At 39.6% G+C, this 16,547-nt stretch overlaps 1 protein-coding gene across 1 annotated transcript; it reads right to left on the bottom strand.

The window, feature by feature from the left end:
* Positions 1–1,182: 1,182 nt before the first annotated feature.
* Positions 1,183–16,237, bottom strand: LOC138185543 (uncharacterized). The gene is made up of 6 exons (XM_069124554.1): positions 15,929–16,237; positions 13,620–13,769; positions 6,829–6,989; positions 5,143–5,245; positions 3,832–4,406; positions 1,183–2,336 (listed from the first exon to the last, which is right to left on the bottom strand). The coding sequence occupies exons 1-6, from the start codon at positions 16,173–16,175 to the stop codon at positions 2,118–2,120; spliced, it is 1,455 nt and encodes a 484-aa protein (XP_068980655.1). The 5' UTR covers positions 16,176–16,237; the 3' UTR covers positions 1,183–2,117.
* Positions 16,238–16,547: the final 310 nt, after the last annotated feature.

Below are 16,547 nucleotides of genomic sequence, written 5' to 3'. Positions count from 1 at the left end.
GTTGCAACTACAACAAAGCGATTCAATCCCTCTACCTCCATGAATCGATATCAGAAAGGATAATCCACGAAATGGAAGTACAGAAAGCACGAAATATCACGACGGATAAACTAGAATAAAACGAAGATAAAGATAGCACATCGTAACAAGAAACAATTCGCCGATTCTTCTAAATAGTATACATATCATGACGCTTTAAAATAACTCAAGTACTTACTCTCTGAAAGAAAACAAAAAAATAAATAAATAAATAAACAAGTAGAAAGTGACGGGAGAGCTTTTTTTCTTTTTGTTTCATTAAGCCAGACTTCGAAGGATCGATCCAAGTTCCCGATAAGAGTAACCCATGATATAATAAAGGAAAGGGAAAAATGAAAGGATGGAAGAAAAAAAGGGAAGAGGGGGAAAAGGAGAAAGAAATGTACAGGAAAACCTTACTACGAGTTAGCACAGTACGGTATCAGGGGAGCGACATGTGCTGTATCCAAGGACTCTGTACAAAGAAGCATACACAAACACACACGCATACACACACATATCTAAATCATACTCACACGCACAGACCTACATATGCACACACGTTCGTTGACCACCGCCCTTTTACACGTTTTATCGGTCTTTTTGACTTTGTAGATAGTGGTACGACTTTTCTTACACACGCCAGACGACGTCGACGACCTCCGGCCTCCGGAATACAGTTTTTGTCTACCGGACACCGGAAGCCATCGTCGTTCGATCACGATTATTGCTAATCTCGTTATTATTATTACTTATCATTACGGTTATATACATTTAAAGAAAAAGAAAAAAAAAAGAAGAAAAGGAAAGAACGGAGACGATGAAAAAAGGTGATAGAGGACTAAATCGAGGAACATACATAGATACACGACGATGATGAGGAGCTCGTAACGTCACGCCGTGTTCTGGTCGGAGCATCGTTTCTTTCGAAATTCCGGCGTGACGTCACCTTCATTATTGTATTTAATAGCATTATAATTTATTCTTGTAATATCATTATCGTTATCGCTGCGATTCCCGTGATCGTCGTCGGCCACTTCCAACTTCCCAGTTCCAAGAGGGTGGAAACGCATTTCTCTGATTTCTCTGATTTCTCTGAAACGTAGAAACACGAGGGTCGATGAAATAATAAATTACTTGAGAACAACGTAATACAAATGGGGGTATTTCCGCGAAGAAACGAACTCGAGGGAAGGTAGACTCAAGTTGCGTTTGCGATTTGGACTGTGGCGTGATGTGGCCGACGATCGTGACGTGTGATCGAGAGAGTGAGAGAGAGCGAAAGAGAAAAAGAGCGAGAGAGAGAGAGAGAGAGAGAGAATAGAGGCGAAAATGAAAACAAATTGAAAAAATGAAAAAGCGAATTATATATCTATTATTGTATCGAGAGTTGTGCGCTGCGTTTGCGATTTAAGCTAGTTCGTTTGTAAATAAAGACTATTTAACTCTTTGATATCAGTGTCTCTCGATCATTCTGAAACGATGTACATTTCTGTCTATGGTTCTCTTTAATCCTCTATAACCGGATGCAATATTATAATCAGAGTTTGATATGCTTGCGATAGACGAAGGTTGCAACGGACGAAATAACATTTTCAAAACAGGGTCCGATGAATATAGATATCCCAAGTTACCTACGGCGTTATAGAGGGTTAAAACGACCGCTGTCCCTGTAGGATATCTTCGTCGAAAAGCGAGGAAACCAGGATGACGGTGGATGAAGAACGCTGGATGGAGTCTCAGAATCTTAATTGGCCATTTCTGCGAGAAACTGCTAGATATTTGGGTTTATAATTGGAGTAGTCGGCCCACGAATCTTTTGATCCTCTTATATTTTTGCTCACAGCGGAAGGTATCTACTTTAATTTCAGCGGCTTGCGACGTTTTCTTTTCGCGATGCGTATAAACGTACGAATTATGAGACACGTTTTTCCCTTTCTAAATTAACAAATTTAATTTCCTAGGAAATTCTGACCGGCGTAGCTAGATATAGCAAACATCAAATCATCCTCTTCAAATATTAACCTTTGGATACCACGTGAATTTTCAACTTGTGTCGCACCCCATACGTCTCCACTCGTTTCTCGGTCCAAGGCCATTCAGACAACGCAGGGTAGTTGCTCGTACACGAGACACATGCCAATATTGTCCTCGAGAGTGGTTCCCGTGTCCTGTCCAGGACCGAAAGCCACCCTAATACGAAAGGGCGTTGCCCAGGTCTCCACGCGGCAGTTACCTTCTTCGTCCAGCTCGTTTCGATCGCACAGAGAGTTGCCGCAGTGTTCAAGGTTGCAAATTCCGGCCTCGTTGTTGCCAGGCTGCAATAGGGAAATTCGTTGAAACGCGTCAGCAAGAGTCTGGCGTACGACGACGTGGATGTCTACTTGGTCGAAGAAGAAAAGGTTAGTCGAAACTCTGTGGAAATTTCATTTTTAATTACCAGCATATTTTGTTCATTTTCTTTCCTTTCATCCTTTGTCAGTATGTTCATTGTATTTTATGCGGAATATAATAGCGGAGAAAATTTGTTACACTCTGAATCTCTATATATGTGTTGTTAATTTTTAATTACTTAAAATTATGATTTTTTTCAAGCAACTTTTTAGAGGCTCTCGCGACATAAGCACGCGTGAATAATATTTACGACGAGAAACGACGTTTCCCATTTTTCACACGCATTTTTAGACACGTGAAGCGTAATTTTTCGCATTGCAGTGCTTGCACGAGCTCGCATTGTACCCGTCAGGGCTTTGCTCGTGTTTGTGAAAAATGAACGAAATTAAGAAAGAAAAACAGTATTTCCTATTTCTCTTGCCCTCATCGTGAAAAATTCTCTTCGTAATCTAGATTCTAATGCGAATAATTAAAATAATTGGTATAATTGTAAATAGCAAAGTAGTTAATTTGCAGTCGTACAAGTTACAGTCACGTGATTAAAAACATCGTAAATCTTTCACTTTCAAACATTTTTTACCACAGTCTTTTTCATGAGATTTAACTAGGTAACTGATCCATAATTCGTGGCTAAAATAAATTTCTCCCAGCAACATTTTGCAGCGTTCATTGTTGCATAGTAACAGTTTAGAACTACAAGACCAGCTGAACATGGAATCCGTTAAAAAAACGCGCTTCTCGTATTAACAAGGTAGTTGCATGCTCGTGTTTGCAACATGTTAGAAACTTTTTAATCGTCCAATGATTTTCCTTACAACTACTTGCAAAAATTTGTTACGTTCATTCAAGCAAAAGTATCACGCACATCGCAAAATCAATTAAACGTAGGATATTTTGTAGTATCAGTTCGTATTCGTATCTAGTAAACTTAAGATTGTTAAGACAAGTTCCAGTTGGAACAATCGATGTCGTTCATTCCAAAGAACAAAGACCACGGAACTTCCGGTCAATTTAATACTTCTCATGTGAATTATTCATGTCATAAATTCAAGTAACTTTCAAATAGCAAGAAACAGTAACAAATCGCCCGTAAAGGCAAACGATAATTCGCAACACCGAGCAAAACGAGTTTAACAAGTACCGTTTCAGACCACCATTACCATAATCGTTAAACTACAAAATTCGATAGTACAATCCACCGTAGTATCCGAGTCCTTTCGATACTATACACGTCATGCTATATATATATACGATTTGCCAAACCAAAGAAACAATCGAACCACGATAAAAGTCAGCAAGACGATCTACCAAAGGTGTCGACCTACAAAAACCTAGAATCGACCTTCAAGATGTCTCGAGCTAATCAAATCCAACATCCCATCGACAGTCGCCCTTCGCAAACAAACTAAAAAACATTACCGTGATAAATTCCTCGAAGTCGCAGGGGATGAGCACCCTGTCTCGGCAACGTTCCTGTCCATAAACCGCTCCGTTCGACGAACCGACTTCCTGTTCCATGGTATTGCTCATGTTCATAGAGGTTCCACCTTCTTCCATCGGATTCGATCCAGATCCCTCGATATCCGTCCCATTCGTAGATCCTGCGACGGTCGTATTACGAGTAGTCGAATTCGCATTAGGACCCTCGTCGATCGACGACCCGTTCAAATTCGTATTGTTCGTCAATAGCATCCTAGGAGGACCGATTCGAAAGGAATCGGGTGAACAGGGCGTATAAGAGATTCCGCACATCTCTCTCTCTTGACGAATACACATTAGATAGTCTTGATCGGCCAGAAATCTTCCGTTCGACAAGAAGTTGAAAGTTTTTAAGGTGCCGTTAGAACCTTGGAAGTATTGGAGGCAGCCGGTAGGTGCACGCTGCTCGAAATCTAACTGGACAACCCTCATTTCCCACATTCTCGATCGGAGATTGCTAGGTAATCGGAAGTCCAGTGTCAGGGACTGATCGTCCTCGTCCAAGTCTATGTATACTGGACAAAAAGGAAGAAGAATGAGTCTACAAACGATTGTCTGGCTTCCAAAGAGCTTTGTATCGGAGAAGATGGATCGATTCCTTAACGAAACTTAGTCAGGTCTTTCTAACGATATCGAGGGAAACTCATCGGATGGAAAGTATCGTCTTCCAGCGTACGATATCTATTCTTTTTTCGTACGTACAGCTACAGTTTTGCAGACGAGATTGATTGTCCGGCGTAGTTCGGTGGAAATGCGATATCGGCGAGATTTTAATCGTAGTGAATTCCCCGCAAAGATTAATTACACGAATTTAATTTATCAATCTGAAAGCGTTTGATACAAACTACCATTAAGCAATTAAGATTTTTCATTCGACCGATCGATTAGTCTCCGATACAAATGCCTAAAGATAGAAGAGAATCTAAAGACGTTGATCGCGTGACGATATTTAATTTTTCCAGTGAAATTCTTTTTCTATCTAAAGATATGAAAGTTATAGCTCCGCCTAGTTGCGTGAAACGTCCTGTATATCGCATAACATATCCAACGAATGGTATAAATTCTTCTCGCATAAAATAATTAATTAAAATTGACCTTAATAAAATAGACCGTACAACTTATTTGAATATTTCTGAAACTCTTTTCATCGAGAAAACGAGGAAAGAAATAAATAAAAGCGAAGATCGAAGCACGAGATTGGAGCGTGAAATGAAAAGTTTTAACACAAAGCACAAAGGAACTCTTACTTACGATGCTGACCGCTGTTCCAACCGCACATTTGAAACACGCTCCTGCCATTTCTGATTTCCATGATATCTTCGTCACATACGCCAGTCCTGGGGTTGGGTTGACCCTACAACGATCGATAAGTCTCTTGAATGAACAAGTCGTGCAGTAAATTGCGGTCGATTTTTATCAGACGATCAACATACACGCGTATAGCATGCTATTCGAATACTCGAATCGACCAGTACATCGTGGCCGTCTTTCGTCCGCCATCTTCATCGGTGGATCGAAGAATTCGAAACAAATTAATCGTCCTCGATAAATTTTTCCATCCGAGTATTTCCAATCTTGTTAAATAATTCGTTTCGTTTTATACATTTTCTCACAGGCATCTCGTTTGTCGTAATAATTATACGCGAAACATTCCAATGAAACTTTTACTACTTCCGTTAATCGATCACAGTAAAGTAATGGGTGGAATACTACGCATTTATCTTTTTCAAAATACAAAAATGGTTAATAACCTAATAATCAAATTTCATCGCTTCTCCTATGATTTTCTGTTAACAAGTTTTTATACGAACGAGGAAGTGCTGCGATATACTCGCTTCAATCAATTATTACGACACTATGTCGAAAAGAATGTAAAGTTTAAATCGCAAGCCGCTACGCTAGTACACGGTGAAGCTACGATGGTGTCATTAACTCTCGGGGAACATAGCGCAACCACCACGTACTACCAACGTACAATTATACTCTTTGCAATCTTAATTTTAATCTTCCGTATCGTACATTTTGTCAGGGAGCTTCCGTAAAATAACATCCCCTCATGCTATAAATCTAAATTACAAAGTAAAATTCTTCTGTACAATACTCGTTGTTTCCCTTAAATGTGCATTATAATTTTATCGCGTGGTCGTGACACCTCTATCCTAATAAATATAGTTCGCGTTTCGATATTTCAAAATTATTCAAACGAGCCATTGCCTTGCTAAATAATTTAACAATCAACGTAAAAACTCATCCCATTTCGGCTACACGAGAATGTTTCCATCGTCGAGATTACCACGGGAAACACATACTACAGCCGTAATCAGCATCGGCATAAAACATACCGCATCTCGACTGGCAAAGCATAAAAGAAGCGACGGTCTCTCGAAACGATAGCTTCACCCTTAAATAACGCGAGGTTTTAAAAAATTCATCCCCTCCTCTTTCCCTCTCTCTCTGTCTCTCTCTCTCTCTCTCTCTCTCCGTCGACCTCCATCCTGTCTCGCCGTCGACGGTTGCCCGGTTAATTTAAAACGTGGTAATCTTACACGTCAACGTAGATGAATTTTACAAGCGTGCTTAGATCCCCTGGAGACACTCATAAATGTCAACGGAGGGACACTAGCTGGAACAGGGGAAACGTAGATGTATATTCGGGTTACTGAACTTTTGCTTGCGTTCTCAATTATGGGTCAATAGTAGCACGCGCCACCGTTCCTGTACAAGTCGTGCTGCGTGTCCTAGCACTCCAGTAGGTTAGCTTTTTGACACGAACCAACAACGATATCCAAGGGTGCGCGAGGCGTAGCGGAGAGAGACAGAGGTTGTCGCGTACAGTAGAAAACCGCGCATGGTGGGGTGAGATCGTAAATGCGTAGTATTCCAGGGGTTAATATGCCGTTAGTGGAGCAAAGAATGACAAAGAGCTGCGTGGCTTACTATGTTGAAATGGACGAAATCGATCCTGAGCTGGCTGACCTGCCTATCGATCTTCTGCACGACTACTGAACAGTTCATGGGCCAGTCAATGAGGTTGGGGAAACCAGGGCTGATCACGTAGGTCAGATTATTCTGCACCTCCTGCTCGCAAGTTGTCGTGACTTGTGACAGGGGAAAAAAGAAAGAAATGAATAAATCGCAAATGGGGAAAGACAAACAGGGGAACGAAGGAAGCAAGGGTTGGAGAAAGAGAGCGAATCGCACGAAGGTGGAATCGGCCAAATAGCGGATATACACCGACAGCCAAGCTCTATTTCTACGCGCACGATAGAACTTGGTGCAGCATAAAGTATCTGTTGTACATTGTGTATATCGATTTGAAAATATTGATCGGGTTTTCGGTGTGTTACATAGCCGGAAAACAACGAATTCGAGTGCGTTCGTGCGGTCAGAAACCTCGTGTTCTCGTACGATGCGTTGATAACGATTCTTTCATTCTCTCCTTCTGCCGTGCCATTTTTAAATCTCTTTCGTGCCAGGTGAATCGTCGAATTCGCCAGTGACAGCAATTGGCAGAGATTCGGAGGTAACGACGATGAGCAAATAAATTTGTCGATTTGGACCGCTTACTTAGAATTCGTTCTCTCTTTATTTGAAAGAAATAATACGGTATGAATACGTGAATGATATTTTTTGGGATAATGTACTATTCTTAACGATTTAATTAGGTGCGTTTTTTTATTCTTTGATATTATAAATAATTTTCCTGAAAAAGAAACAAGTAAAAGATTGATACTATCGTAACTAGTTATCGATAATTATTCGAGTGTGTTCACCTTTTTACGTGGTGTTTTTTTACGGTGAACAGATACGCTGGTATTTTTATTGCCATTAGGATTCTGCTTGATAACGGGAAAAAGCAGTTACTATACTCCCACAACAGGGAAACTGTGATAACGGTACACGAATGAATTACGACGCGTGGTACGATACGCGGTACCTGTTTACGTGCGAAACAGGATATAAATTAATGCCAAGAAAGCAACCGAAACTCGTATGTGGATCAATGGCTGTAGCGGGAAATCGAATAACAGGTATCGGGTATTTTTCCAATCTCTTCATACGCGAGTACATCGAGAACGACACGTACAAGATATGCGATGTTCGTCTTGCTCTGCCTGACTACTGAAAAATGTAAAAATGGTTAATCAACCTTAGTCCTACTTTTGGCTGACGCGTAGATTATACTGTCGTAAATAATTCGCGAAGCAGTGAAATTTCGAGTTAAACAAATATGGAATTTAATGTTTATTCAATTTACTAATTTATTATTAATACAAATGCAATTTACCAATTTATTGCTAATTTAATTAAATATCTTTTCAAACGTTGTACATCTAGCGACATTTAAGAAAAGCATTCGTTTAAAATCTTGTAAAATGTAATTTATTACGTTCCACAGTACTTCGAATTTGTAAATTGAACTTTCAATAGGCTCACAAAATGAGCATATACAGTAAAATAGTAAATTTCATTCGCGTGAGAAAAAAAGCTTTATGCGATAGACTTTTAATGTTACTGAATGTGCTTGCACCGTGAAAATATTCGAGCTGCATCGATTTAAGCACCGTTAAATTGAAATAAATGAAAATCCAGAATTCAACATGGGAAAATTATTGTAGCGTGGAACAAATACAATACAGATTATAAAAATAAGTAATAAACTGAGAAAACGAATATTTATTAAATAGAACAGGACAATTAAAAGACGTAAAAATAAAAATTATTCGTTTCTCGCCACTTCCATTTCAAACAAATTGATATTTTTCATTAACCGTTTACTCGCAGCGTTTCATCATTTTTCAGAAAGTTATCTAAAAAGCGATCGTTGAAAAATTGAAAACAAGCATTTACGAAGATTATCGACAAGAAAGAAAAAAGCGTACGAAAGAAATTCTTTATTCTCAAAGAGGAAAATATTTCTCGATATAAATTTCTCTAAAAAATATTTCTGGATAGATGGAGCAGTCGCGTAATTAAGATTTAACCCGTACGATGAATATGATATTCATCGGAAGAGTTTCGCGGTTCGAAAACCACTCGGCGAGAATTACAGCAGGTCATACCAAGAAACTTCGAAATTCCAGCAAACTATTTTTGAGGAGGAGGATTATTAATCGCGGTGTGACGGTCTCGTAAGCGGTCCCAAGCCCCGATAATGAGTTCTCATTCAGCCATTCAGCGGTCGTTTTGGAGTCACGGTGGTTCTATTCAGCTGGCTGCAACCCCGAGGAAATGGTTACCAGTTTCACGCAGACGTTTCTCGCCCTTCTTCTCTCTCAGAAAACAAGCAGTGGACGATCTTGAAAAATTTACGGAGCGGTGTCTCTGTGGCCGAACGATGTCTCGTTAAACTCTTAAGAACCTGAACCTGTTTTATTATTTGTATTCTTTCATTTCATTAGTTGCTTCATTTTTTGTTTCTTCTTTGATCGTTCTTTTCTTGTATATTTTATATATACGTTATGTATATAAGAGGACAGTGGAATTATTACGAAGAATAAAATTAAGAAGTGGAATCGGTGGAACTTGTAAGAGAGGTGATAAAGTTAAGAGCGTAATTGAATTGTACAGAGACGTTTGTAAGAAATACTTTGTTGGGATGAAAGGAGAGCTTGGATGTAGAGATTTCTCGCAATTATAATGGCACTAATTCTCGTTGAAAGTCGGTAATTAGATTAAAAATTCATATACCATAAACTATATAACTACGAAGTTTATTTCGTTGCAATGCACAACAAAGTTTCTCCGAAGCGTTCGATTTTCTACATCAAGACGTTATATTAAAATAACGCAGCGAGAGTCTTTTATTTTCAATTTATAATATTCTAATCTAAAACCGCTTCTAGCGGATACGTTCTGAAACACACCAGACTCGCAGATCAAGAACGGCCTATCTGGTAATCAAGGCCACGGCATTCGAAAACTGATCGAGGGTACGTACTCGTTTCTAAGCAATATATTCCATATGCATCGCTCGATGTAAAACAGTTACTTCGATGGTCAAGATGTTAGTGATCGAACTGGTTGAAAAGCAACGATTCCCGAACGAACTGTTCTCCGACCGATAGGATAATTTCTCTCTCGCGTTAGGTCGATTTACAAAGCCATAAAATCGAAGAACATCGAGATCTAATGGAAAGATTGTATCGTCGCGCTATGTTTCTTACGTAGAATCGTTAATGAACGGCAATACTATCGGAGATACAGAATTTCCAAAGTGTTTCAAAATATTCACGCTGTTCCGTTGTACCTTGACCGTTATAAGGTGACAAGGAAAATTTTTCAAATATTTACTTTACCGCTGGCTGCAATTTTATCTTTACGCGATCAATCTGAATGTGCTTTCTATAAATATAAATACCATATGTAATACAGCAGAGAAATATTCAAATTGCGGGAGAATTTCATGGACCGAAATTGATGTAAGTACGTTAATATATTCGATGACCGAAAATAAATTTCATAGACCGAGCACGGAGGATTTGGAATGCGCTGGAAACTTATGAATATTTATACAAGCTTGAGAAATTCGGGGTCGGCGTGTCATTTGGGCGACAGCCTTCCTGACTCGACTACGGTATTTCTATAATATTCTGTTTTTCTCCTTTTGCAACGATCATATCGTATTAGATGGATATATCGTTAAATATTGTAATATCGTGAAAATATTTATATATAGTTTCGTAATATCGAAACCGTGGAAAATATTTATTCCCTTCAATATACCATTCCGCTATTTAAAACTGAAAACAAACCACGAACAGACTTACATTATCGAATGTCCGAGCCATATTATTGGATATCACAATACAGCGATCTTCGAAAACATTCAAATTTTCAGGTCACCGAAGTTTCCTCGTCGAGCTCGATTTAAAATCAATATATCACGGTCTACAAGACGATATGAACTACCACTCGCAAGCATTTAATGCGCTTCGAAGACGTCGGTTATATCGATATAAAAACAAGAACGATTCTTAATAAAAGAACGATTTAATAATTTATCACGGTATCGTGGAAAAAAGATAATTCTCTTTTCGAAATCGAGTAACCGAGTCGCATGATCGAACGAAAAAAAAAAAATGTTTAAATTGTTTTGACCTAACCGCAACCTAACCCGAATCACGAGCATGTAACGAAGTTTGCATAGGATGCGGCGCGAGGTATCCAAAAGGTTTTCCTTCCGTATCCAACACAATATCGTCAACGAAACACATCATGTAGGCAACAAGAAGAGTCTATGCAGTTATCAAGTTATCCTGAAAGTAAGCACGTGCACACAATAAAAGAAGTACCGGCGTTTGTTTCACGAGTTTGCTCACGTATCACGTTCTCCTCTAAACGAGCAGCCGCTCTTCCGTAAAACGCTATACACGTTTGATACGCGAGTCGCCGAGCAATCGATCTGAATTCTATCAAAATGATACCGAATAACATACGCGATATATGTATAGCGTAAATATAAAGACACGCCTGCACGTTTCTAGTAATTGCAAACACGAAACCTCACTGCACAACGACTAATTGCGTTATTCGAGAATTCCCTCGTCTTACCGATCGTGTCTGTCTTGATCAATTCAGGTACCGTCGTGGTTCCATTTAAAATCCGATTCCTCGCCAGGATAAAACTCGCAAGGTTCCGAGCGAACAGCTCGAGCGGGAACTACTTGTTTGTAGCTCTGGTAATCTCCATGAAAGTACGAGAAAAAGACGAGAGAGAGGGAAAGAGAGAAGAACGCGAGTTTCCTTCTCGCAACAGGATCTTAACGGGTAATCGCCCGACGCCTTCGAAGGCCATCGTCGAAAAAGAAATTGGCGGAAAGATCGGACGAAACGCGACTTGTTATCTGGGACGCGCGACCGAGATAGCAACCAATTAAATAACTGTATAACTTGTGCCGTACGTTCTTCCTTGGCACGCGAACTTGTAGCAAGTGTTCCTCTCGTTCCTCCAGTTTCTCTCGCGTACTCTTTCGCCTGTTTCTTTCCTCTGCACGCTCGGAAACGGAGGCGCACGTTCCTCGAGATCATTCCTTCGGACGTGCACGCGGTCTCCGTGATACCGTTAGTTAAAACCGCCGCACGATCTAACCGAATCGTCGACGACGACCTTGGAAACCCGAGAGCAACCCGATTAATCCGAGGAATGGGACCTTTACGGAGGTACTTGCCGAGGGAATCTGCAGATAAACAGCGAGTAATCCGTTGACGTCGATGTAATTAATTGGATGTCGCTTTAGTTACATGGCTCGCATTATACCGAGTGATAGATAGGAATATTTATTAACCTTTCGTTGCAACACGCCACTTACAAGTACCTAGACGATAGGTATCATTTCTGCGATATTGTTTAAGAATGTCGCTCTCTATGCGAAACTTGAATTGAACGCGTTCGAAGGTCGTAGAGTTATTTATGCAGAAAACGAACGAATTTCTTCCAAATCGGCAACACGATTTTTCCGCTCCAGTTTTTTTAACGCTTGACGTGAAACAACGATAATTCAAACGATTTAGTGAAAATTATCAGATCCTTTTTATCAACAGCGGTATTAAATAATAGGATTAAAATCATATATCTCGTCAAACGACGTGCGAAAACATCGCGTCGCATTTATCAATTTCGTTCCCCTCGAGGAAACCATCTTCCCTGTCCTTTTTTATCGCAAATTACGCTACATTTCGTGTTTATATATCATGACGAAAGTTTCCAACCTGAAAGTGGTTAAAATCTTTGAGCAAGTTCGGTCTATCAATGTTAATAGAAGAGCGCATCGCGTGGTAAAGTTTCGTGCACGATATCCGTGAAATGTTCATGCGAAACGAGTATGGAACGCGTAAGTGCTTTCATACCGAAGACTGAGCAATTTACGATTGACAGGACACGACGTGGATGGAAACAGACGGCGTAAATCGGATATATATCATTTTTGCACAGAGTCAAGTCCACGTAACCGTATTGCAAAATCTGTACCGAGAATTACGTCGCGTGTTGCTCAGTCGCGCGTGTAACGGGACTTACGAATGTTAAAATGTAGCCAAGATTAAAATTCAGTCGCCACGGTTTACACATGGCAAATGTACCAAAGCAATATCGAACTAGATATGTTTAGAGAAGAAGCTTGTTTTAATGGTATCGCTTTTCTAGTAAATCCACGATACGGCGCCGTTATTAACATTTTTTTATCGGATTAACGGAAGAATCTAAGAGCTGTCGCGACGAACATCGTCCGTAGAAAACGTTAGAGAAAAATCTTAGAAAATCTTAGCCTAGAGAATTTTTTCATTGAACGCAGATTTAATTACTCTCATCCGAATATCCAACTTTGTATATTCTCGCGAACGGGACAGGCCTTTCGTCCTTTGAAACTCTTAAAAAGAAAAACACGTACAAATATCTCCACTTTAAAATTTAACGATGTACCCTGGACGCGTATCAACGGTGCGCTGAAAAATGATGTCGTGTATAAAAAAGAAAGAAGAAAATAATATACAAAAAAGCGACGAATCGTAGGGGATGAAGAGAAAAAGAAATTAATTGCACGGGGGAGCAACGATCGTATCAACAAATTAGCAGTCACGGGGAACGGGCGCAAATCCCCGGAAATTTAAACGCGTTCACGCACCGATCCTGTATTTCCCGGCTATAAAACTTCCACCACGCTGAATTTATGAAACGTTCGCACACTGGGTGAACCGGGAATAACAGGTTATAGCTTGGAGGTACTTACATATGCAGCATACGCCGAAACCGAGCGCGCACCGTCCATTCGACTTTCCTCCTTGAATGCGACACTCATACGTGTTCATGCATATGCCCCGTCGTCGTTTGTCCTGCGATAGGCACTCCTCTTGCACCGGGGTGGGAAAGAAGTTCAGAACTACAAGGAGGTTACAAACGAAAAGTCGAGCGAGATAACGAAACCGAGATAGCAAACCGTAAACTGGAGCAACACTGTCAGTAACGGGATAATAACACGGTCAGCTATCAGACCTTCAGCGAGATTTTCGTATTTTTGACAAGAGGGTAGAAGAAAAATGAATGCTAGCGAACGAAGTAATTACGAACATATGATTAGTCCTTTCGACGGTATGGCTGTGCATGTACAACCATGCTGCTATCTTTTTCTCTTCTCTTTTTTCTTTATTTTTTGTTACGACTATACTATTTAATATTATTTTTGACATTAGATTACTCGTATTTAAGAATTTGGTCAAGTTCCTTATTTCGACTATACGAAAGATATATCCTTTGATGCCAGTTCTATCTGGGTCAAATGGATATCGGTTTATTATCCAGTAAATTATTATAATATATTATATTATATATATAATATATATATAATATATATAATATATTATGAGTAAAGTGTGATCGATTTTTGGCCTAGAAAATCTGTTACTTGTCGAAATTGTATAGTTAATTTGGTAATATGGAAGAGCTGTAATATACGAAGAGACTAAGTTATTCCACCGTACCTCCCTCTTCATCATCAGGATCTTTAGTATGCGATTAGTTAAATCTTCGTAGTGATGATTACTCGTGGAAAAACGTTACGAAGATCTACCAATGCTACCCCAGTTTACGGTACGTACAAAAGAAACTGGTTCGCCAGTGTTGAAACGTGTTTCTTTCGTCCTTGCAATCTGAAGAAAGTATAGCGATGATAGGGAAAGAATGGAAAGAAGAAGAAAATAGAACGCTGGAATGAAAGATCTGCTTTTTTAACCCATTCGCTACAGCTGTCTCTGTGGAAAAGCAGTCGCACGATACGTCTGTACCGAAGTTTATACGTAGAATGTGACCAAAGTTTCTTTTATTTTCTGAAATTTTAAGCCATGCAACGCAATTCCAAAAATTTTCCTTCGATATCTTTTTCTGTTTCCCCGCACACTACGAGTTTGAAGAACCCCTTCGGACCAGCGTTCGAGTATTACGTTAAGTATTTCATCACGAACAGTGGTGATTTAACGCGAACAAGAAACGTTTCCTCCGCGGTACATTTGTAATTCATGAATATTGTAATTAACGTTATACAGGTATCACACCTACGCGTGGACTGTGTGACTCGACATTCGAGTAGAGACGCATTTTGTTCAGAATCAGAGCAATCAACACACGATGATGAACACGCAATTACCGCAGTAATTAATTCGTCGGTCTTTGGTTTCTCCGCGGTGGAAGGACTATCGAGTTACTCTTACTTATCGTTACTGATTGCCAATTAACGCTTTGCGAGCTACACTCATAGGAATTTGCATAAGTAGTGGGATTTGCCAACTAGAATTTGACGAAATGTACGGGATAATCGGTAATGGCTAGTATCGTCGAATTGATTTGTTCGATAAGAAATTTAATTCTGCTAAATATTCCGTGTATTAAAGATTAAAGATCCCTGTGAATATTTAACTAGTGTGGGCATCAAGATAATATTTTAATTCAAATATTAAATTTACACGTCGTATTTCACGTTTGTTTGTTCTGTTTCTGTTTAATAACCCTGAATATTTTAGCTATGATTATAATCGTTACAGAGCAAGTGATAACTAATTTACTTATAAATATCAAAGGTGATTTTAACGATAATATTATACGCTGTATGTATGTATTTTAATCGTCGTTGGATTAATTTTCGAGCGACCAGCCAATACATATTTAATCTCTATAAATAGAAAGTAGAATAAAAGCTACATCTATTTCGATAATCAAATTTTTAATGCTATTATTGTAATTTAAATGTGACGAATAAGGGATTATATCGAAGATGATATAGAGAATCCGTAAGGAAAAACGCGATCATTAACCGGTTCATTCATTTTATTCGTGTTTTTGAGAAAACTATGCACCGTCACCGTGCACAACGATAGAATGCCATCTCTTCCCAAAAAAAAAAAAAAAAAAAAAAAAAAAAACAGCTCCGTAGGTGGCGTAGGATTGGAGGAATCACAAATTCCGGTGCAAACACGGGATGTGTAGCGTTGGTCCGAGAACGTCTTGGCGGACACAAAAGAAACACGAAACGGCACTCCGAGAACTTACCCCTGGAGATTGGGTTTCCGCTCAAATCGAATCCATCGGAAGGTTTCTCGATGGTTTGGCCCGGCCAGAGATTCAAGCCGAGCAACGACCATTGCTGCGTGTTCGATGGAAAAACGATCAGAGTGCAAACACTGGATGACAACCACGACAAAACACTCCACTGTGGTTGCGACGCGAACGCAACGTTTGCGAGTAAAATCAATCGAAGAGAATAGATCGCGAAGCATCTGAGGATCATGTTGGACATCGGGGAGCGCGCATTCGCGCGCCTCGCAACAAGGATACCTTCAAAAGTACATCAGCGGAAGACGATGACCGACTGACTGGCCTTATAACAAGCTGCTCAGGTACGGCAACACGTGTTGGACCCCTTCTGCTACGGTTACTATTGCCGCGTTTACCGCTACCGATCCCTTTGATCGCGAACATCCTCTACAACAAACCGGATCTCATCGATTTAACTCGATTAGATCGATGTAATTACTCACCTACCTTCGAATATAATATCAGCCTAATATTAACTTAATCTATTTTTTTGTCATACTTAATATGAATTTAATCGGGATTTTTTTAATTAATTCCAACTTGCAAAGCAAATGACGAAGCGCCATTTTTCCAA

This window comes from Bombus flavifrons, chromosome 12 (genome assembly GCF_040668555.2).
Source record: "Bombus flavifrons isolate JBK064 chromosome 12, iyBomFlav1_principal, whole genome shotgun sequence".
Lineage (NCBI taxonomy): Eukaryota > Metazoa > Arthropoda > Insecta > Hymenoptera > Apidae > Bombus > Bombus flavifrons.
The sequence above is the reverse complement of the archived record's forward strand: the minus strand, read 5'-3'. Positions and strand labels throughout refer to the sequence as shown.

What these genes read in the sequence shown, in the direction of transcription:
- LOC138185543 (XM_069124554.1), bottom strand. Translation starts at nt 16,175, where the DNA reads ATGTCCAACATGATCCTCAGATGCTTCGCGATCTATTCTCTTCGATTG. An exon ending in CGGAAACCCAATCTCCAGGG is followed by an intron (nt 13,770 to 15,928) that starts GTAAGTTCTCGG and finishes ACCTCCTTGTAG; the next exon opens with TTCTGAACTTCTTTCCCACC. An exon ending in ATTTCGTCCATTTCAACATA is followed by an intron (nt 5,246 to 6,828) that starts GTAAGCCACGCA and finishes CGATCGTTGTAG; the next exon opens with GGTCAACCCAACCCCAGGAC.